This window comes from Hyperolius riggenbachi, chromosome 3 (assembly GCF_040937935.1).
Source record: "Hyperolius riggenbachi isolate aHypRig1 chromosome 3, aHypRig1.pri, whole genome shotgun sequence".
NCBI lineage: Eukaryota > Metazoa > Chordata > Amphibia > Anura > Hyperoliidae > Hyperolius > Hyperolius riggenbachi.
The window spans coordinates 281,587,623-281,610,314 of NC_090648.1; the positions used below are offsets into that span (position 1 = coordinate 281,587,623).

At 42.9% G+C, this 22,692-nt stretch overlaps 1 protein-coding gene across 1 annotated transcript in view; it reads left to right on the plus strand.

Moving 5' to 3' along the window:
* Nucleotides 1-22,692, plus strand: part of CADPS2 (calcium dependent secretion activator 2) — a 506,020-nt gene that overhangs the window by 417,426 nt on the left and 65,902 nt on the right. The window contains exons 22-25 of the mRNA XM_068276393.1: nt 6,771-6,785; nt 11,299-11,373; nt 16,648-16,731; nt 20,366-20,398. Coding sequence (XP_068132494.1) covers nt 6,771-6,785; nt 11,299-11,373; nt 16,648-16,731; nt 20,366-20,398 — 207 coding nt within the window. The remainder of the gene's footprint in view (nt 1-6,770; nt 6,786-11,298; nt 11,374-16,647; nt 16,732-20,365; nt 20,399-22,692) is intronic.

The window sequence follows — 22,692 nt, forward strand, 5'->3', positions numbered from 1 at the left end:
CAAGTGAGACGCAAAAGAGGCGCAAACAGAAATCGCCAGCAAGGCAGGTGCTCCAAAGTCTGGCCTTTCTTTAAAGACTGCAGTGAGGATGGTACCATGGTGATTTGCAAGGTGTGCAAGACCCGCCTGAGCATTGGGAAAAATATTAACAACCTCTCCACCACCAGCATGACCCGCCACATGGTATCCAAACATCCCACTCTGTGGGCAAACGCGGCAGGACAGGGTACCAGCAACACTGCCTCCCTTGGGGTCACCAGACTCACCACCAGACCCTCCTCAGCAGCAGCAGTAGCCCAGCTATTGCGTGGTTTACAACAACATTCACAAACATCAGACGACGCTGACACTGTCACTTTCCAGAATAGTGCTCTTAAGGTCTCCCAGTCTTCATCAAACACAACAACCAACAGCCCTTCAGTGTGCAGCCCTACGGTTCAGTTGTCTGTCTCGGAGATGTTTGAGCGCAAGAGGAAATTGCCAGCAAATGACCCCCGGGCCGTGGCACTAACAGCCAGCATAGCCAAGCTTCTGGCCGGCGAAATGCTGCCATATCGAGTGGTGGAGACAAACAGCTTCAAGGGCATGATGTCAGTGGCCATCCCACGTTACGTGGTTCCCAGCCGCTACCACTTTGCGCGCTCTGCAGTGCCTGAGTTGCATGAGCACGTGGTCAGCAAAATAACCCGAAGCTTGAAGAATACCGTTGCCTGCAAGGTTCACCTCACCACTGACACCTGGACGAGTGCGTTCCGCCAGGGTCGATACATCTCCCTTACCGCGCACTGGGTGAACCTTGTGGAGCCTGGCAGCGATTCCTCACCTGCTACGGCGCGGGTGTTGCCCACGCCGCAAACAGCTGCACCGCCGTCCCTCCCACTGGATAACAACAGCAGCACCTACCTCTCTGACTCCTTCTCCTCCAATGCATCTCAAAGCTGTACCTCATCCGGAAACGCTAACCCAGCAGCAGTAGGATCGTGGAAGCAGTGCAGCACAGCTGTTGGCATGCGTCAGCAAGCGTTGCTGAAGCTGATCTGCCTTGGGGATAAGCAGCACACAGGGGAGGAAATTTGGAGGGGAATAAAGGAACAGACGGATTTGTGGCTGGCACCGCTGGACCTGAAACCGGGCATGATTGTGTATGATAATGGGAGTAATCTCATTCGCGCTTTAAGGTTGGCTAAGCTGACACACATCCCTTGCCTGGCGCACGTGATGAACCTAGTAGTTCAGCGGTTCCTGAGGACATACCCAGGCGTGGCCGATCTTCTGTTGAAGGTGCGACGAGTGGCCAAACATTGTAGAAATTCCAGTACTGCTTCGGGGGCACTCGCCAAGATGCAGGAGCGCTTCAATCTCCCCCGCCATCGCTTGCTGTGTGATGTCTCTACATGCTGGAATTCTACGCTGCACATGCTAGCCCGCTTTTGCGAGCAGAAGAGTGCAGTGGTCCAGTACATGACGGCGCAGTACCGAGGCGCATCCGGACAGCTGCCAAGCTTCTGTGGATCCGATTGGGCCAACATGTTGGACCTCTGCCAAGTCCTCCAAAATTTTGAGCAATACACGTTGCTTGTGAGCAGTGACAACTCTTCAGTCAGCATTACCATACCACTGCTGTGTTTACTGAAGAAGTCAATGTTGAAAATCCAGGAAACAGCTGTCATGATGCAACTGGGGGAATCTGAAGGAGAAAACGATCATACCAACATCAGGCCATCTGCCTCAGAAAACGCTGGCCCCAGCAGCTATGACGAAGAAGAGGAGGAGGAGGAACAGCTGGAGTTGGAGCAGGAATTTCATGCCACCACTGACGAGGGCCAGAGCGGTGCACGTTGGACTTCCACAATTCAGCGCAAATGGTCAGCAGAAGCAGACCAGGAAGAAGGTGACGACTATGATGCATCACAACTATCACAACGCTCACAAGAGGATGATGAGGATTCTGGCAGGACTCTGGCACACATGGCTCAATTCATGCTAGACTGCATTGAACGCGACCCACGCATTGTGCGCATTCTGGACAACATCAATTACTGGGTTTATACCCTTCTGGATCCACGGTACAAACACAATGTTCCAAAACTGCCTGAAGAAAGAGTCAGACAGGTCAAAATGGAAGAATACCAGCAGGCCCTTGTGGAGACTTTAGAGAGGAGATTGACATCCTCCCCCTCCTCTAGCCAGTTGTACGCCGACAGACTGACTTCCGCAAACCCAGGACGACCAGGAGGGCAGCAAACAACACAAGCCACAGCTAGTGCCCAAAAGGGAATGGTATCGGCAGTGTCCTTGGAGTGGGAAAATTTTCTGACACCCATGCAGCAGCCCACAGAACAGCAAGCGTGCAGATCCACCTCCAACACCGATCGCCTGGAGAAGATGGTCAAGGACTACATGTCAGATGGCGTAGCTGTGTTGAACAATCCATCTGCACCCTTCGACTATTGGGTATCGAAGCTAGACACCTGGCACGAACTGGCAATGTACGCAATAGAGGTGCTGGCTTGCCCGGCAGCCAGCGTTATGTCGGAACGCTGTTTCAGTGCTGCCGGAGGCATCGTCACAGATCGGCGTATCCGCCTCTCCACAGAAAATGCAGACCGTCTGACTCAAATTAAAATGAATCAATCCTGGATTGGAAACGACTACACAACACTCCCGGACCCCAACCAAGTAACATGAACAATGAACATCTGTGATGGGTTACCGTTTCCGGTCCCTGTTTATTGAACCTCTCATTTGTATTACATTTATGACTGCATGGCGACAAAATGCATTGCTATCCGCACGCTTCTTGTCCTCATGCAAGGCCTGGGTTGTTTCTCAAAGCGTGGCCTTCTCCTCCTGCGCCGCCCTCCTCCTGTTCCATCACGTGTGCTGCTGCTGGGTTAGCGTTACCGGTCCCTTTTCCTGGAACATCTTATCTGTATTACATTTATGACTGCATGGCGACAAAAAGCATGTTACCTGTGCAAAGAAAAATGACATTTTCCGCATTTAAAAGACATTTTTTCCTTTGAAACTTTACAATCAATTTTCTCAAAAACTATAAGCCCCTTTTCAAATATTTTTTTCCCACTTGTACCCACTCCCAAGGTGCACATACCCTGCAAATTTGGGGTATGTAGCATGTAAGGAAGCTTTACAAAGCACGAAAGTTCGGGTCCCCATTGACTTCCATTATGTTCGGAGTTCGGCGCGAAAACCCGAACATCGCGGCCATGTTCGGCGAAGGTTCGCGAACCCGAACATCCAGGTGTTCGCCCAACACTACTAATACAGTGGCAGGATTGGATAGAACATTTTTGAGACAGAGGACACAGAGAGAGAAGATTGTGAAAGGGGGGTGCAGTTCATATCGACATACGATAATCATGCCCAACTGGTGAAAAAGACTATACTTAGTAACTGGCCATTGATAGAAGCTGATCCCCTTTTATCTAAGGTGTTTTATTCCCCCTCCCAAGTTTTGTATATAGAAGGGGCAAGAGCATTCGGGATAGACTAGTTAGGGCTGATCTGAAGACTAATCCAAGACAGGCATTGACATTTTTACCAAAAAAGATGGGCACTTTTCCGTGTCTGAGTTGCCAGAACTGCACCAGCATTGTGAAGGGCGACTGTGTCGCCCATCCCAGGAGGGGCACTAGGATTAAATTGAATGGGAGTTTTTCATGTCTTACATCAAATGTGGTTTATTTTTTGAAGTGCCCCTGTGGGATGGGCTACGTAGGCCAGACCTCTAGACCGATTAGAGTGAGGTTGAATGAGCATCGCAGCAACATTAGGTTATATAGGAAATATGTAAATGATCCTAAAAAAAGTTTTGATTCTTCCTTAGGTAGACATTTTTATGAATTCAATCATATGGTTGTCGATTTACGCTGGTGCGTACTGGAGAAAGTCACGTCAGGTGAGGGAATGGACAATGAGACTATCCTCCTTCAAAGGGAAAGCAGATGGATTAGTAAGCTGGATACGTTGATTCCAAATGGACTTAATGAAGAGTTTAGTTTGAAATACTTTTTATAACTCCTGATGTTTGCGTACACTGTCCCTTTAAATCTCTCTTATTAAGCTTGTACCCACCCCTAGGGGGTGTGTTGTATGTGAAACTTTGTGATTTAAATGTGAGCTGTGCTCAGTTTGTTGTAACACTTGATAAAGGCCGCAGGCCGAAACATCGTGTTTATTTTTGTGCTATGGTATAAATAAATTTAAGCTATTTTTGCATAAAATCCAGGTGGAGACCCAGTCACTTTTTCCTTACCTTGGTTGCAGTAGTCACACCCTTGAGATCCGGGTGTGGATTGGTCGACTCCCTGGTGAAAGAAAATGATGGATGCAGTTTGAGCAGAGGGGCAGCTTTTTCTTGTGGCTGCAATGTGGACATAGCCTGATCCAAGAAGTATGTATTTCATCTACCGCATGCAGCAGGAGCTATAAATACTTTTAAAGGACCACTATCGCGAAAAAAAAGTTGGCAGTTAAAATGTGACAGAACCAACAGGTTTTGTGCCCATGCATCTCCTCATGGGGGATTCTCAAGGTTTGTTTCTTTTTGTTTGCAACAGCATTTCCTCCACAGCAGTTTCAAAGTCTAACTGACAAAACAGTGTACAAGTGAGTAGGGAGGCTGGCTGGTATCTTACTACTTTGACAGTTAAACTGCTGTTCAGGAAATGCTGTTGAAAACAAAGAAAACCCTGAGAATCCCCCATGAGGAGACGGACTGGCCCAAAACCTGTCGGTTCTGTCAGATTTTAACTGCCGACTTTTTTCGCGATAGTGGTCCTTTAAGAGCTGTAGTGACATCCTGAACTGTGGTTGGATGTCTGGGCTGATGTTGTTCACACTGAAACTGAATAAATATGCAGTTTGAACCATCTTGTGCTGGTCACGTATACTTTTGGACCCTCTCTGCCAACAATAATTTTCACCTTTCAGCGCTCTTCTCATTGATTCAGCAATAACTTAATCACTGCTTATCAAACCTAAATAATCTAGATCTTATTTTTCCACCACACATTAGGCTTTTTGTAGGTGATATTTGTTTTCAGTAATTATTTTATATGCATTTTAAAGGGAAAACATGAAACCATACACTCTTTCTCAAATTCTATCTCCTATAATTTTAAAATAAACAATGTTACTTTAGATAAAACACACACATTTTATTTGCCCATCTGTCCTGGCTATCACAACATTTAAATTATCTTCCTAGTACAATGTATGGGGACAAGATATCATGTGGAAACAATGGTGTATTTTTCCTGTTTTGTGTTTTTCTTTGTTTCGTTATCTCACTGTATCCCATTAATAATGAAAAGCCCTTATTTGCTAAAATAACAGTAATAAGTCTCATGACATACATTTAAAAAAAGAGGAGTCCTAAAGGTAACTATGTATATTTTTTGATGCTTTTACTTTGACTTTTTTTATATAAGTAATTTTTGTATGTATGTAATAGTGCCGTGTAATGCAATTTTAATTTTACTATATTTCCCCACACACTTTATTCTGTGTGCCTTGAACAAAGTTCAAGCACACACGAAGTGTTTGTGTTTTCATTAGATGAATGATCAATGGCTTCTTGCTGATGCCATGATTATTCATTTTCAGGAACTTTGATTGGCTCAGGGAACACGTGTCCAGTTCACCAATCACAGATGAGTAAGTCCTGGCGGGTGCCCGTGGAAGGAGCGCACATGCACGGCAATGGCAGAAGCAATTGACTCATTAAAACGTGCTGTTTGCAGCTAAGATAGGCAAACAAGACATTTTAATGTGTCCACATTGCAGCAAGTGGTTAAGAGATGGTGGTTTAGCAAGGGGAACAGGATAAGGACCCCAATTCTTGTTGGGATCTGTGGGTTCACAAACCCCTGAACACTCACTACAAGGTTTGCTGTTCGCAATCCCAAAATGTTACCTCTCATCTCCTTCCATTGGCTTACCAATTCTCGGGGACATCCCTGCGTTCACTGACACAGTCACTTCTTTTGGAGCCACACTAATTGCTCCTAAAGCATAGAGAATTGGATGGGCAGTTCCATGCAGCCTGCCCGTCCAGTTCCCTATGCTCCATCAGCAGTGACAGGCCAGACCCTAGAGAGCGGGATGGACAGGCTAAATAGGACTGCAGATTCAGCTCTCTATGGTCCATGCTTAGGAAGCAAGGAGGTTTAGATGTGTAGGCTGGATGGGAGTACCTATCCAGCAAGGCTCCGAAAGAGGTGATGGACGGACAAGTCAGGGATAACTTTGACATCCTGACGGCAGGATGTTAATACGGGATTTGGGTTTAGGGGGAGGAAGATGTAGTAGAAGCCAGCAGCACAGATGTGTACAGCACACAAACCGTTTGCCTGCCAAACTGCACCATACCAAGTTTGCCCACCACTACTTGAGGTTATTTTCATTTTAGGTTTGCTTTAACAATATTTTAACAACGTTAGAGAATCTCTATAATGACCAGAAGTAGCTAGAAGTTTGAGAATCATTAAACATTTTTGCCCTACCTGCCGTGGACACTGCATTTTCTGTGTCATTTCCCTTCATTTCCCAATGTCTCCATCCATATTTCTATACATACATCTAATTTATATATGTTCTTTGAAGTTTCTTCTCATTCCTTCGCATCATGTGTGTGTGTATATTTCTTTGATTATTTTATTATCCTTTTTTGAGTTGTGTATTAAAATCATCTCTTATTTTTATTTTCATGGTCATTTATTTCTGGATCACTACATTTTATCATCCAGTTTTCAAAGCAGTGGGTAAGTCTTTACATGGATGTTTACTCAGTATACATATTGGTACTGTATGCTTTTTTACATTAAAGTGATTTATTAAAAACTTAGCATTGCCTTAAAGGGACACAAAGGAGTGCCCAAATTTAAAAGACTGCACTTACCTGGGGCTTCCTCCCGCCCACCGCAGGCCGCGAGGTCCCCCAGCGTCCTCCTGGCTTTTCTCCGTGCGCCTCCGCCGGCCCCCGTTACCGGCGACACCCGGACCGGATGTCGGGCCAGCTCTTCCTGGTTCGTTACGCCGCTCGTCATCACGCCGGACGCTACACATCATCACGGCGGCCGGTGTGATGATGAGCGGCGTAACGAACCAGGAAGATCTGGCCCGGGTGTCGTCGGTAACAGGGGCCGGCGGTGGGGCACGGAGAAGAGCCAGGAGGACGCTGGGAAACCTTGCGGCCTGCAGTGGGCTGGAGGAAGCCCCTGGTAAGTGCAGTCTTTTAAATTCGGGCACTCCTCAGTGTCCCTTTAAATCAAAACTAAATGAGGAATATGGCTAATTTGCTAACTTTTAAAAATGTTTCTTGCCTGGTTATGGATATCTTTCATTAACGCCCAGATTCCAATGGCTGCATGCTTGTTGCAGGTGCTTGATGCAGAAACTACTGAAGACTAAACATTTGCTTGACAGTCAGTAAGAGGGCATTTTTAAAAAGGAATCAAGTTGGGAGAAACCAGAATAAAGGAAATTACTTATCATAAAATGAAAATTACATGCTATTCCAATTTCAACTCTTGTTTTCTTCAACACTTCCTAATCAAATATATGGTCACTGAAATTCTGCTCTGCTGTAGCTATCACTTTCCAATCATATTGTTTGGAAATACTCATATATAAGTACTGATGAGTGGGAAGATGATCTATGCACATGTCTTGTCAGCTTTATGACCAAAAGCATTGTCCTACAAAAAAATGAAAAAAGTGGCAAATTAATAGAATCCTTTTCAAATGGGAGGAAGGTCTGCAGAGGTCCTAGCCACATTAAAATTGGAGTAAGGTACATGTTTTGGCCCATGGGCTCTCCATGTCAAGTATTGTACAGGAAAACAGTTATAAGATTTTATCTAGGTGGTACTGCACCGCAGTGCAGATAAGCAAGTTTGGCATGATGACAGACACCACATGTTGGAGATGTGGACAGCCCAGGGGGACTATATTCATATGTGGTGGCATTGTCTGAAAATATGACTATTATTAATCGGGTATATTGCCTCACCTACCTTAGATCACTATCCTATCTATAATCTAAGTAAAAAAAAAAACTTGATTGGCCATTAGGGTCCATCCAGCAATTGCTAAATATTAAAAATAAACCTACATTCTTAATCTTTGTGATTTAGTAGATTACATTTATAAGATAATGAGAATGGAGGAGCTTGTCTTGTAGGCATGAAATAAAATAGAGATATTTAATCAAAAATAGCTGGTATTGTTGGATTACAGGATGGCGCTCTCAGGTAAGTGAACGGTTGAAGGAAGTGTAGGGTGTCTCCTAGGATTGAGGACTTCCCATGATCCTTTTGGGGGTTCTTTTCTTCTTCTCCTGTCTTTCCTAGTTTTTTTTACCTTCTGTTTTCATATTAAAAAATAAACGGGTCTCCCCAAAACAAATTATGTGTTTATTGAGCATAGATAAGTGGAATGTATATTAATTTAACAGACAGCCTTATTAACAATCCGTTATAAACCCCAGAAGTAAGAAACTAGCCGGTTTATGTAGGTCACCATAGAGACAGTAGATACAGTGGGTTGCAAAAGTATTCAGCCCCCTTGAAGTTTTCCACATTTTGTCACATTACTGCCACAAACATGCATCAATTTTATTGGAATTCCACATGAAAGACCAACACAAAGTGGTGTACACGTAAGAAGTGGATCGTAAATCATACATTATTCCAAACATTTTTTACAAATAAATAACTGCAAGGTGGAGTGTGCGTAATTATTCGGCCCCCTGAGTCAATACTTTGTAGAACCACCTTTTGCTGCAATTACAGCTGCCAGTCTTTTAGGGTATGTCTCTACCAGCTTTGCACATCTAGTGACTGAAATCCTTGCCCATTCTTCTTTGCAAAACAGCTCCAACTCAGTCAGATTAAATGGACAGCGTTTGTGAACAGCAGTTTTCAGATCTTGCCACAGATTCTCGATTGGATTTAGATCTGGACTTTGACTGGGCCATTCTAACACATAGATATGTTTTGTTTTAAACCATTCCATTGTTGCCCTGGCTTTATGGTTAGAGTCATTGTCCTGCTGGAAGGTGAACCTCCGCCCCAGTCTCAAGTCTTTTGCAGTCTCCAAGAGGTTTTCTTCCAAGTTTGCCCTGTATTTGGCTCCATCCATCTTCCCATCAACTCTGACCAGCTTCCCTGTCCCTGCTGAAGAGATGCACCCCCAGAGCATGATGCTGCCACCACCATATTTGACAGTGGTGATGGTGTGTTCAGAGTGATGTGCAGTGTTAGTTTTCCGCCACACATAGCGTTTTGCATTTTGGCCAAAAGTTCCATTTTGGTTTCATCTGACCAGAGCACCTTCTTCCAAATGGTTGCTGTGTCCCCCACATGGCTTGTGGCAAACTGCAAACGGGACTTCTTATGCTTTCTGTTAACAATGCCTTTCTTCTTGCCACTCTTTCATAAAGGCCAACTTTGTACAGTGCATGACTAATAGTTGTCCTATGGACAGAGTCTCCCACCTGAGCTGTAGATCTCTGCAGCTCGTCCAGAATCACCATGGGTCTCTTGACTGCATTTCTGATCAGCGCTCTCCTTGTTCGGCCTGTAAGTTTAGGTGGACGGCCTTGTCTTGGTAGGGTTACAGTTGTGCCATACTCCTTCCATTTCTGAATGATCGCTTGAACAGTGCTCCGTGGGATGTTCAAGGCTTTGGAAATCTTTTTGTAGCCTAAGTCTGCTTTAAATTTCTCAATAACTTGATCCCTGACCTGTCTTGGACCTGTCTTGTATGTTCTTTGGACTTCAGGGTGTTGTTGCTCCCAATATTCTCTTAGACAACCTCTGAGGCCATCACAGAGCAGCTGTATTTGTACTGACATTAGATTACATACAGGTGCACTCTATTTAGTCATTAGCACTCATCAGGCAATGTCTATAGGCAACTGACTGCACTCAGACCAAAGGGGGCCGAATAATTATGCACACACCACTTTGCAGTTATTGATTCCTAAAAAATGTTTGGAATCATGTATGACTTTCGTTCCACTTCTCACGTGTACACCACTTTGTGTTGGTCTTTCATGTGGAATTCCAATAAAATTGATTCATGTTTGTGGCAGTAATATGACAAAATGTGGAAAACTTCAATGGGGCAGAATACTTTTGCAACCCACTGTATTTGAGAGTTTTGAAAATATAATTTCAGAATAACCTCTAAGAGGAATTTATATCACTGTCCATTTGGAATTCACTTTTTTCCTCGCTTCTGTGCTGTTTTCTTCATTTTTTCTTATTTGTATCTATTTATAAATGTATGCTGTAATTTAATTGCAGAGTGTAATAACTGATTTTAGTTTTTAATGGTATATTAATGGTATTTTAAGTTATCCATGGCATTTAAGAAATCCATGACATTTTTAACAAATGCTTACTTTGGTTTTAGCTTTTGTAAATAGTGTAATCCTATTGCGAGGAAGGGCCATTCCTACAGCATTGTAATTAAATGGCTTGTGCTCGCATTTCCACTCTTTCTTCTCAATATTTTGAAGCTTTAGAAAGGATCCTAATGAAGTTAACAATTGAAATATTGATTTTATTTGAAGTGGTATGCTTAAAAGAAAAGAAATTGAAACATTATCTAATGATGATCTTCCATGTATTTTCAAACGTTGCCTACATATTTTAAGACAATCTTGAGCAGGAAAGAAAAAACAATACAAATTGAAGATTTGATTTCTTGGTTGTCAACTCTGTTAAATTGCCATTCATTTGATTCTGCTGGTGAAATTTCTGTTATGTACTACCTTGAATATGTTGTGCAAATACAATGCCCCGCTTGCTGCAGGAAAAAGGGCCTTTCTCTTGTGGACAAATAGAGGCTTATTTCTTTCTTTAGGCACATTTCGCTGAACTTATGAATGCCAGTTGTCAGACAAGCAATGTTGTATTAATTGAATCTTTTCCTAGTCTTTTTGCTTCTCCAACTGGAGCAGTTCTTTAGAAAAATACACGGCAATCTTAATTGTAGGAGGCACAAAAAGTATCCTTCACATTCCTTCTCCTGAATGAGTATGGCAAATCAGTTCATCGGAATAATAACCCCATTAGCTGCTTAACTCAGCATCGAACATGGGAAAATGTTCACATAGATTGAGAGGAAGTGTTGATTGGATGGATCATTTTCAAGGATTTGTTTTTCTGCTGTTTAGCAAAAATACAATTGCATGTTAGTTTTTATTCTATTCCGCTAAAAGATAGCTAATATTGTATTAATTGCTTTTTTGTTCTTGCATTATAGCAGCAGTATCATTCCAAAATAGATGACTTAATTGAGGAAAGTGTTGCAGAAATTATATCTCTCCTTGTGTCAAAGGTAAATATATGTATATATTTTTTTTAATGTGTTGATTTATTTTCAGTATTAAACTGCCTCTATAGCTACTTACAATGGGATGCGAAAGTTTGGGCAACATCGGTAATCGTCATAATTTTCCTGTATAAATCGTTGGTTGTTACGATAAAAAATGTCAGTTAAATATAGCATATAGGAGACACACACAGTAATATTTGAGAAGTGAAATTAAGTTTATTGGATTTACAGAAAGTGTGAAATAATTGTTTAAACACAATTAGGCAGGTGCATAAATTTGGGCACCACAAAAAAGAAATAAAATCAATATTCAGTAGATCCTCCTTTTGCAGAAATGACAGCCTCTAAATGCTTCCTGTAGGTTCCAATGAGAGTCTGGATTCTGATTAAAGGTATTTTGGACCATTCCTCTTTACAAAACATCTGTAGTTCATGCAGGTTTCATGGCTTCCGAGCATGGACAGCTCTCCTTAACTCACACCACAGATTTTCAATTATATTCAGGTCTGGGGACTGAGATGTCCATTCCAGAACATTGTACTTGTTCCTCTGCATGAATGCCTTAGTGGATTTTGAGCAGTGTTTAGGGTCGTTGTCTTGTTGAAAGATCCAGCCCCGGGGCAGCTTCAGCTTTGTCACTGATTCCTGGACATTGGTCTCCAGAATCTGCTGATACTGAATGGAATCCATGCATCCCTCAACTTTAACAAGATTCCCAGTCCCTGCACTGGCCACACAGCCCCCCACAGCATGATGAAACTACCACCATATTTCACTGTAGGTAGCAGGTGTTTTTCTTGAAATGCTGTGTTGTTTTTCCTCCATGCATAACACCCCTTCTTATGCCCAAATAACTCAATTTTAGTTTCAGCAGTCCACAGCACCTTATTCCAAAATGAAGCTGGCTTGTCCAAATGTGTTTTAGCATACCTTAAGACACCCTGCTTGTGCTGTAGGCAGAGAAAAGGCTTCCTCTGTATACAGCATCTCCTTGTGTAAAGTGCACTGAATGGTTGAACGATACACAGTGACTGCCTCTGCAGCAAGATGATGTTGTAGTTCTTTGGTGCTGGTCTGTGGGTTGACTCTGACTGTTCTCACCATTCGTCGCTTCTGTTTATCCGAAATTTTTCTTGGTCTGCCACTTCAAGACATAACTTGAACTGAGCTTGTGGTCTTCCATTTCTTCAATATGTTCCTAACAGTGGAAACAGCTGAAATCTCTGAGCCAGCTTTCTGTATCCTTCCCCTAAACCATGATGATGAACAATCTTTGTCTTCAGGTCATTTGAGAGTGGTTTTGAGACCTCCATGTTGCTACTCTTCAGAGAAATTTAAAAGAGGAGGGAAATGTACAATTGACCCCTTAAATACTCTTTCTTATAATTGGATTCACCTGTGTATGTAGGTCGGGGGTCACTGAGCTTACCAAGCCAATTTGAGTTCTGATTAGTTCCAAAGGTTTTGGAATCAATAAAATGGCAACAGTGCCCAAATAATGCACCTGCCTAATTTGATTTAACCACTTGCCGACCGCACGCTTATACCGTGCGTTGGCAAAGTGGCAGCTGCAGGACCAGCGACGCAGTACTGCGTCGCCAGCTGCAGGCTGATTAATCAGGAAGCAGCCGCTCGGGCGAGCAGCTGCTTCCTGTCAAATCACGGCGGGGGGCTCCGTGAATAGCCTGCGGGCCGCCGATGGCGGCTCGCAGGCTAAATGTAAACACAAGCGGAAATAATCCGCTTTGTTTACATTTGTACGGCGCTGCTGCGCAGCAGCGCCGTAAGGCAGATCGGCGATCCCCGGCCAATCAGCGGCCGGGGATCGCCGCCATGTGACAGGGGACGTCCTGTCACTGGCTGCACAGGACGGATAGCGTCCTGTGCAGCCTCGATCACCGGGGGGGGGAGCAGGTAGGAGAGGGAGGGGGGAATTTCGCCACGGAGGGGGGCTTTGAGGTGCCCCCCCCGCCAGCCACACGCAGGCAGAAGAGATCAGACCCCCCCTGCACATCATCCCCATAGGGGGGAAAAAGGGGGGCAATCTTATCTCTTTGCCTGCACCCTGATCTGTGCTGGGGGCTGTAAAGCCCACCCAGCACAGATCACTAAAAACAGCGCTGGTCCTTAAGGGGGGGTAAAGGGTGGGTCATCAAGTGGTTAAACAATTATTGCGCACTTTCTGTAAATGCAATAAACTTCATTTCATGTCTCAAATATCACTGTGTGTGTCTCCTATATGATATATTTAGCTGACTTTTTTATCGTAGCAACCAACGATTTATGCAGGAAAATCATGACGATTAATGATGATGCCCAAACTTTCGCATACCACTGTATATAAACATGTTTAGTTTATATGAGAAAACTATAACCTCAACATCATGGATATGCACAAATGCTCACTGTGATCTCAGTAAGGTTCCAGGCATTTATCTGCCATAGATTAGAGGATAAATGAACCTTTTACATGAATATACGTCATCAAGCCCAAGCTGTCGCTTAATCAGTAATGCAGGTAATACAGTTGCAAAGCATTACTCATTTTTGCCAACTAGAACATATATAGGAATCGCATTTCTTTTTACCAGTATCTAGTAGAGCTGCTGTGATGAAACCAGGATTGTTGGTCTAGACCAGGGGTGTCAAAATCAAATACAAAGTGGGCCAAAATTGAACACACGGACCAAGTGGTGGGCCAACCTCAATGTCTACTGGCCACCTTCCTTAGAATCAGAATCATTTATTTCACCAAGTGCAAATGGGGGGTTGTACCAGGAATTGGTTTTGGTTTATACAGGTTCTGTAAGGATGTGGGTATTCTGTCAGAATATAAAGATAATCTCCCGTATAAAGTTCCCTTCCCTCTAATGGCCCTCCTTCCCTATACAGTTTCCTGGGGTCTAGTGCTCCTCCTCCATCCCCTATACAGTTCACTGGTATCTAGATGTCCTCTCTCCCTTCCCTTTCAGTTCCCTGGTGTCTAGAGGGCCCCACCCTCCCATATACAATTCCCTAGTGTTTAGTACTTTCCTGGTAATCTAAAGTGGGCCAAACATAAAGCAAAGTGGGAAAACCACTTAGGGCCAAATGTAATGGCTCTGGGGACCAGATTTGGCCTGCGGACCGGAGTTTAACATGTATGGACTAGACGTTTCCCTGACTGTATCTATCCTTATCAGTTTTCTTGCGCAATGGCCTTCCTAAAATTTCCACCCATGTATACTATGATCTGAATTATATAACTGGTGTTTACAGTCGGTCTGAATTAATTGCTGAGCTTTGCAGTTCATTCTGTTCCTGTCTTCATCCAGTTCCCACACAACAAATCAGACTTGATTTGCAGCCATTATATCATATGAAAGTTAGATAATAAATGTGTGATTAACTATATCATACACTGCCATAAGCACGGTGCAAGATTCACACAAAACACGGAGAATTACAGGGAATTTTTGAGACCAGAAGTATGAAGATCAAGCAATATTTTGGTGTACAGTGTACAGATTGCTGGTAAAATAAAGCACATGCGAACAACAGGCAAGAGAGATGCCTGGGAGTTCATTATAGGTGTGATAAGTATATCTGATTTGGGTGTCGGGCAGTTCGACACAGGGCGAAAAATTGTGGCTCTCCCTGCTGCCGCTAAACTCACCGGCGGCGATGAATACTATTCCCCCTCCGAGTTGTCGCTACTTGGAGATGTAATTCGGGGGCTAGCAATTGCTGGAGCCCCGAATTACTGTTACGCGGGGCACATAGCATAGCAATGCTGCTATGACGGCGCCCAGCTTTAGTGCTCAGCGCCACGCGCCGAAATAACCTGCTTCGGGTGTGATAAGGTGTAATTTGATTCAGCATGTTTATATTATAGGTTTATTTGTGTTTTAAAGTGAATGCACTATTCTAGTTTCCCTCATGAATTTGAAACCAAATGTGAGCCTGATCAATTTGTTTAGAGATGCGGAAGTTTGAAATTGGGTTTTCTAGTAAGAATAGGCTGACTGCAGAGCTGAAAGATGAACAAAGCTTTATTGATCAATGCAGGCCCGGATATACTGCACAGGAGCCTATAGGCACAGATGTCCTGGAACTTTAGACGTCGCTCTTCATGAACCTACAAACCTCAAGGAACCACACCGCAAGTGTCCTGGCTGTCCCAGCTGTCACTTCTCCCTTACTTCCCTTGTCCGTCATAAGTGCCCCTCAGTATTAGGTAGCCAGAGGTACCCTCAATATTAAGTAGCTAGAGGTGCCCCCAAGTATAAGGTAGCTGGAGGAACCTCAATATTAAGTAGCTAATGGTGCCCCTGACTGAAGGGAAATCTCATCAGTGGAATAGTTGGAGCAGGGTGAGTAACCTCTCATTTACACTCTCATCAGGACTCTGCATAGTGTAGGAGGAAGGTGAGAGCCCATGGAGGGGAATGAGCTGCCTTTCCATTGCCAGGAGTCGGTAGGCACGTGCCTTCAGTGCCTTGTGTAAAATCCGGCCCTGGATCAAGGCTACAATGTTTAAAAGCAAATCGGATCAAGTTCATTAATCTGATCAGATTGGTTAGGAGATTTTGTCCATTAGTGGTCCCAAACGATCAGTTTCGATCGTTCATGTAAAGAATCGTTTGTAAACAATCATTCGGTAAATTGTTTCATTAGTGTACACCTTTATGGTGATTTTTTTTTTGCTGTGCTATGGAGTGGGGAGGGGGAAGGGCAGTGAGAATTCCCAGCTGTAGAGACTGCAGTAGAAGAACCACGGAGGTCATTGTTAGACATGCAACATGACAAATCGCCAACAATGTCAGTCAGGGACACGGATACCCACATTAGATTTCTTAACGATGCTTCTGGTCAAAACCCTCTAGTTTGTGTGCTTAGCTTTCCAGGGGTTGCCTTCACAATGAGCTATTGGATTGGGAAAGTTTAGTTTGCCTTTGAATTATAGTATGTTTTTTGATTTGGGTATTTTTTATTGTGTTATATAATTGGTTTTTACTTTTTATTATCTGCAGCACAGCGGTTAATGAAAGTGCTTGCTGCAAGGAAAGGTGCACAGTTCAGAATTTTTCTCTGCATTCTACAAAACGCATAGCCATGCTTATGCCAGTCTGTATGTGAAAGCCTTTGCTCTTTGTGTAGCAGTAATTTTAATTATGCAATTTTCTGTGCTAATTGACACTTCTAATTAACTGTGAAATCACTGCATAAACATTATTATGCTATGATTATCAATTACCTCCGTGCCACCTTTTCTCATTCGAATACCATTGTTCAAAGTTTATTTCAGTTCTGGAAGGGGTTCTGTCTAAACTGGCAAGATATGATGAAGGAACATTCTTTTCATCTATACTCTCTTTCACTGTAAGTACTTTAATATACTGGAAAGTATTGTAACAGATATCACTTTTAAATTAGCTATTCCCATGTGTAGCATTTCAGAAGCATGATTTTATAAAACTAGCCAACACTTTTTCTAGTCATTCACTGGAGAGAAACCCTGAGGAAGCTAGTTAAGTACACCTTGCTGTTGACAGAATATAAATGGTTGCGTATGAATGCTTAGAAGCAGCAACATCAGGCAAATTATATTTTCCACCTTGCTGTTTTCTCTCTACTAGAGCAGCCTTACTATCTGTTTGCCTCCACTACATGTCACTCCCTATTCAAAAAGGGGCCCACTGTAGATCTTGTGATTCCTGGTACACCACCTGCACTTTCCACATCACTGCACAGTGTCATCACACCTGTTATTATTATTTAGTATTGATATAGCGCCAACATCTTCTGCAGCGCTGCACAGAGTATATGGTCTTGTCACTTAAGTGTCTCTCACAGGGACTCACAATCTAATCCCTACCTTAGTCACATGTCCATATTGTAAAGTGTATGTATTGTAGTCTAGGTCCAGTACTAAGTAAAAAATAAGTCACTTGGCCTCTGGATATCCCTATTTTTTCAATGCCAGCACTGTTTCTTTTAGCTCAAACCTGCTCAAACTCCACCATCTCAATGAATTATCAGTCAGGTCTCGACATGTCCCAGAGTGTCTTCTGTTTGTATGAAACTTTCTTTTAGTTTCAACCCCAGATGGATCTAATGCAAGGTGAAGAAGGCTGCAATCTCTCTCTTTCTCTCTCTCTCTCCCCCTCCCCCCCCCTAATATTTTTCTCATTTAATCAGGTTCAGGTATAGGTGCATGACTCTTTGTGTAGAATGTGCAAATGGTTAATTTTTCCTGCTTATAATTTAACCTCCAAGAATAAGAAGCAGAGCTAAAAGAAAAAATGTCAGAGACGCCAGCTTTCATAATCTACCTAAGTGTCTTTATTGCTGTCGCAGTCCCTTTTGAGGAGACATACTCGTCTCTCACCAGAGGGGATACAGGCAACAACTATACCTTATAACTGTTATCACTTCCCCACTTAACGCAGAATTAAAGATTTGACTGGATCTAAATCTGAACAGTTGGTAAAAGCTTGGAAATCCTGCTTTACTATTTACTAATGTGGCTGGATAGTATACTGGTTAAGGGCACCACCTTTGACATAGGAGACCAAGGATCGAACCCTGGCTGGGGGACTGTCTATTCAGTAAGGAGTCCGTGGGCAAGACTCCTTAAAGCACACCTGAACAAGGCTGAAAAATTGTAACTTTTTTCTGACCCTGGGCTTCTTCCAGTCCTAAACCTGTCGCTTCTGTCAGATTTCTACTACCTACTGTAAGTGACAACAACATAGGAGAAAAGTAATTTATGGATCATTTTACTCTGGGAAAAAACATACTACTTATGTGTCTATGTTTGCACATATTTGAAATTTTACAATTTTTCGCCATAGCGCCCCTTTAAGAGTCATAACCAGCAAAACGACTTCATGCTTGACTGGTCAGCCTATTCAAGCAAACGCATGGTCAGAAGGAAAGACCTAGTTTGTTTTTTTTTATTTGTTTTTTTACATATTATTATTTAGTATTTACAGTGGGTTGCAAAAGTATTCGGCCCCCTTGAAGTTTTCCACATTTTGTCATATTACTGCCACAAACGTGAATCCATTTTATTGGAATTCCACATGAAAGACCAATACAAAGTGGTGTACACATGAGAAGTGTAACGAAAATCATACATGATTCCAAACATTTTTTACAAATAAATAACTGCAAAGTAGTGTGTGCATAATTATTTGGCCTCCTTTGATCTGAGTGCAGTCAGTTGCCTATAGACATTGCCTGATGAGTGCTAATGACTAAATAGAGTGCACCTGTGTGTAATCTAATGTCAGTACAAATACAGCTGCTCTGTGAGGGCCTCAGAGGTTGTCTACGAGAATATTGAAAGCAACAACACCGTGAAGTCCAAAGAACACACAAGACAGGTCAGGGATCAAGTTATTGAGAAATGTAAAGCAGGCTTAGGCTACAAAAAATATTTCCAAAGCCTTGAACATCCCACGGAGCACTGTTCAAGCGATCATTCAGAAATGGCAGGAGTATGGCACAACTGTAAACCTACCAAGACAAGGCCATCCACCTAAACTCACAGGCCGAACAAGGAGAGCGCTGATCAGAAATACAGTAAAGAGGCCCATGGTGACTCTGGATGAGCTGCAGAGATCTACAGCTCAGGTGGGAGACTCTGTCCATAGAACAACAATAATGCACTGTACAAAGTTGGCCTTTATGGAAGAGTGGCAAGAAGAAAGGCATTTGTTAACAGAAAGCATAAGAAGTCCCGTTTGCAGTTTGCCACAAGCCATGTGGAAGAAGGTGCTCTTTTCAGATGAAACCAAAATGGAACTTTTTGGCCAAAATGAAAAACACTAGGTGTGGCGGAAAACTAACACTGCACATCGCTCTGAACACACCATCCCCACTGTCAAATATGGTGGTGGCAGCATCATGCTCAGGGGGTGCATCTCTTCAGCAGGGACAGGGAAGCTGGTCAGAGTTGATGGGAAGATGGATGGAGCCAAATACAGGGCAAACTTAGAAGAAAACCTTTTGGAGACTGCAAAAGGCTTGAGACTGGGGTGGAGGTTCACCTTCCAGCAGGACAATGACCCTAAACATAAAGCCAGTGCAACAATGGAATAGTTTAAAACAAAACATATCTATGTGTTAGAATGGCCCAGTCAAAGTCCAGATCTAAATCCAATCGAGAATCTGTGGCAAGATCTGAAAACTGCTGTTCACAAACGCTGTCCATCTAATCTGACTGAGCTGGAGCTGTTTTGCAAAGAAGAATGGGCAAGGTTTTCAGTCTCTAGATGTGCAAAGCTGGTAGAGACCTACCCTAAAAGACTGGCAGCTGTAATTGCAGCAAATGGAGGTTCTACAAAGTATTGACTCAGGGGGCCGAATAATTACGCACACCCCACTTTAAAGTTATTTATTTGTAAAAAAAAAAATTGCAATGATGTATGATTTTCGATCCACTTCTCACATGTACACCACTTTGTATTGGTCTTTCCCGTGGAATTCCAATAAAATTGATTCATGTTTGTGGCAGTAATGTGACAAAATGTGGAAAACTTCAAGGGGGCCGAATACTTTTGCAACCCACTGTATATAGCACTGACATCTTCCACAGCGCTTTTACACAGTATATAGTCATGTCACAATCTGTTCCCTACCATAGTGATTTGTCCATCATAGTCTAGGGCCAATTTACAATAGAATGTTAGCTCTTAGGTGCAGGGATTACTTTAGTTATTTGAAAAAATAATTATCACTGAATTTACAAATTGTAATCAGTGTAAAGTTGACATTACGTTTTATGAAAAGGCACATTATCCACTCAGTATATAAATTGGTAAATTATAGCATCAACGATTAAATTAAATTGCTTCATCTAAAAGCTTGATTAGATTAAAAGGATAGCGTAACTAAGACAATTAGAGATTTGTGAAATTACTACATGTAATTTTCTTAGGACTGAGAAGACTTCCTTTGCTAATTATTTGTATGGCCGTACAGTATTGATTTGCTTTTTTTGTTTCAGGTGAAAGCTGCTTCAAAGTATGTGGAAGTGCCAGTAAGTAATGACAGTTTTGTATATGCTCAAGTTATGAATATTGTTTTGTAGGGCAGACACTGACTTGTTTTTAAAGCAGTGCAAAGAGCAATGGTGAGTGTGCCCGAGTACAGAGGTGACCAGTTACAAACCAGCTTTTAAAGGAATACTATTGATGTATGCATTTATTTTTAAATGCTGTATGTTGTAGCACACATTAGGGCAAGTCCTAGGAGCAATTTGATTCCTCACACAGCTGTTCCTCTCAGCTGTAAAATCCTCCGTCAGTTTTGGCGTCAGTGTTGGATACAAAATGTATCTAATACTGAGCTCCCAGAGGGCTAGACCATGTCTCTGCAAAGGGGAGATGCTATCAACTCCTCAGTTTATAGTTTAATTATCACCTTGCTGAAATAATCTTGTTGATATGGTGGTAAGGGGTTAAAGATTCTAGCAATGTGTGTTTATTATCTTTGCTTCTCTTGACTGATAAAGATACTAATAATGCTAATTGTAGACAGTGGTCTGCCCCTCTCAGCAGCTTGTAAAGTGGATGCAGCCTGGAGTGAATGCCTCAAGCAGGCAGCCAGTCTGAGTGTAAACACAGACTCCTGGTATAGCTAGTTATATTCCAACAATATTCCAGCTCATTTAGTTACCTGTTACCACCTCAGATCAGCCTATTTCTCCTCATGTCTGCTGCATGCTGTGAGTGACACAGTGAAATATATTTGTGAGCTGTGTGACAGAGTAACCAAGCAGCTCAGGGTGACCCAAACTACTATGAGCTGTGTGAGAAATACATTTTTAAGCAGGGATAGTGAGAGAGAGACCTGGGTGAATAAATAAAGTGCCCCTAGCACTAGTGGTAATGTGTACACTAATATAGAGTATTAAAAAAAAAAAGTCGTTTCAATCGATAGTACTCCTTTAACTGACCTGACTATGGTAAACCAAATAGGTTGATTTATTGTTATGGGCTAATGCTCTCTTAACAATCACATTGCTCCTTGCTCACTCATTCAATTAACTTGACAGTGTCTTGCCATTAATCATGAGCTATTTTAGTTAATTGCAAGTAATCATATGTGGTCACTGTGCTTTAATAAGATGTAATGTAGGGCAAGCTTTGTCCATCAACCTGCACTTTCATTTTCAGAATAGTTTTCTCTGTTCTATTTTATAAAGCATAGACCGAAACGGCAGCATTGATTGAAGACTACGGGTATTGCTAGGGCTCATTCACGCTTTGGGCCCAATCCAATTAGCTTATTATCTTAAGTTTTCTCCCAAGTTTTTTCCTATCTTATCAATAAAACACCTTTTAAACCATCAGCAAGTTAGAAAATACTCAGAATAATTTTGGCAGTATTTTTCATCTACTTTTTGGTACTTTTTTTCAATTGCAAAGTGCTGAAAAGTTATTTTAACCACTTCAGGCTGGTTTCACACCAGAAACCAGCATCACCGATGTGGTGTGATGCACCGCATCGCACTGGTAAAAACAGGCCTTCAGGGAACACCGCGCTATTGCGTGGTGTTTACTGTCTGGGCACCAGCCAAGCAGGAAGTGACACGCTCGTGACGCGCACATGCTGTCACTTTGTGCTTCGGGTATGTGAGAGGGTATTGTTTAAATACACTTCCACGCAAGTGCACCGCAATATTGTGATTGTAATTTTTTAAACATCCACGCATGGCCATAGACTAACATGACTCCCGGGCCGACGCAGATCGCCGCAGCGTTAACATAGTTCTTGTTTTGCGTCGGGGATGCGGCGAAAAACATCACTTCTGACGCGTCGCGCTGTAACATCATATTATAAATAGACTTTCATTGCACACGGTGGGGTGCGGTAAAAATACTGCACCGCCTCTGGTGTTTACACCTCAAGGATGGAAGCAATTTTCCTTTGTCAGCGCTCCAACCATTTATTCATCAATAACTTTATGATTACTGATCATATGGAAATGATCTGTATCTTTTTTTTTTTTTTTTTTGCCACAAATTATGCTTTTTCAAGGGTTAATACTTACTTTACTTTATTTTCTACTAGTAGACCTAAGCCTGTATAAAAACGGGCTCTAGGTCTGTGTTCCTGGGCGCGCGCGGCCCGCCACCAGCTGCACACGTGCACCCGCTGTGCACGCGCCCTCCCGCAGCACCCGCCTGCTCACCCACCGCCGCACGCGACCGCAGCCCACATCCGACCGCCTGCTCACATGCCGCCCGCTCGACTCCCTGGCCCCATCCCCGGTCTCCTGTCTCTGGGTCCGTGCTGCACACATGCGCAGTGGCCAAAAGCACGGACAAT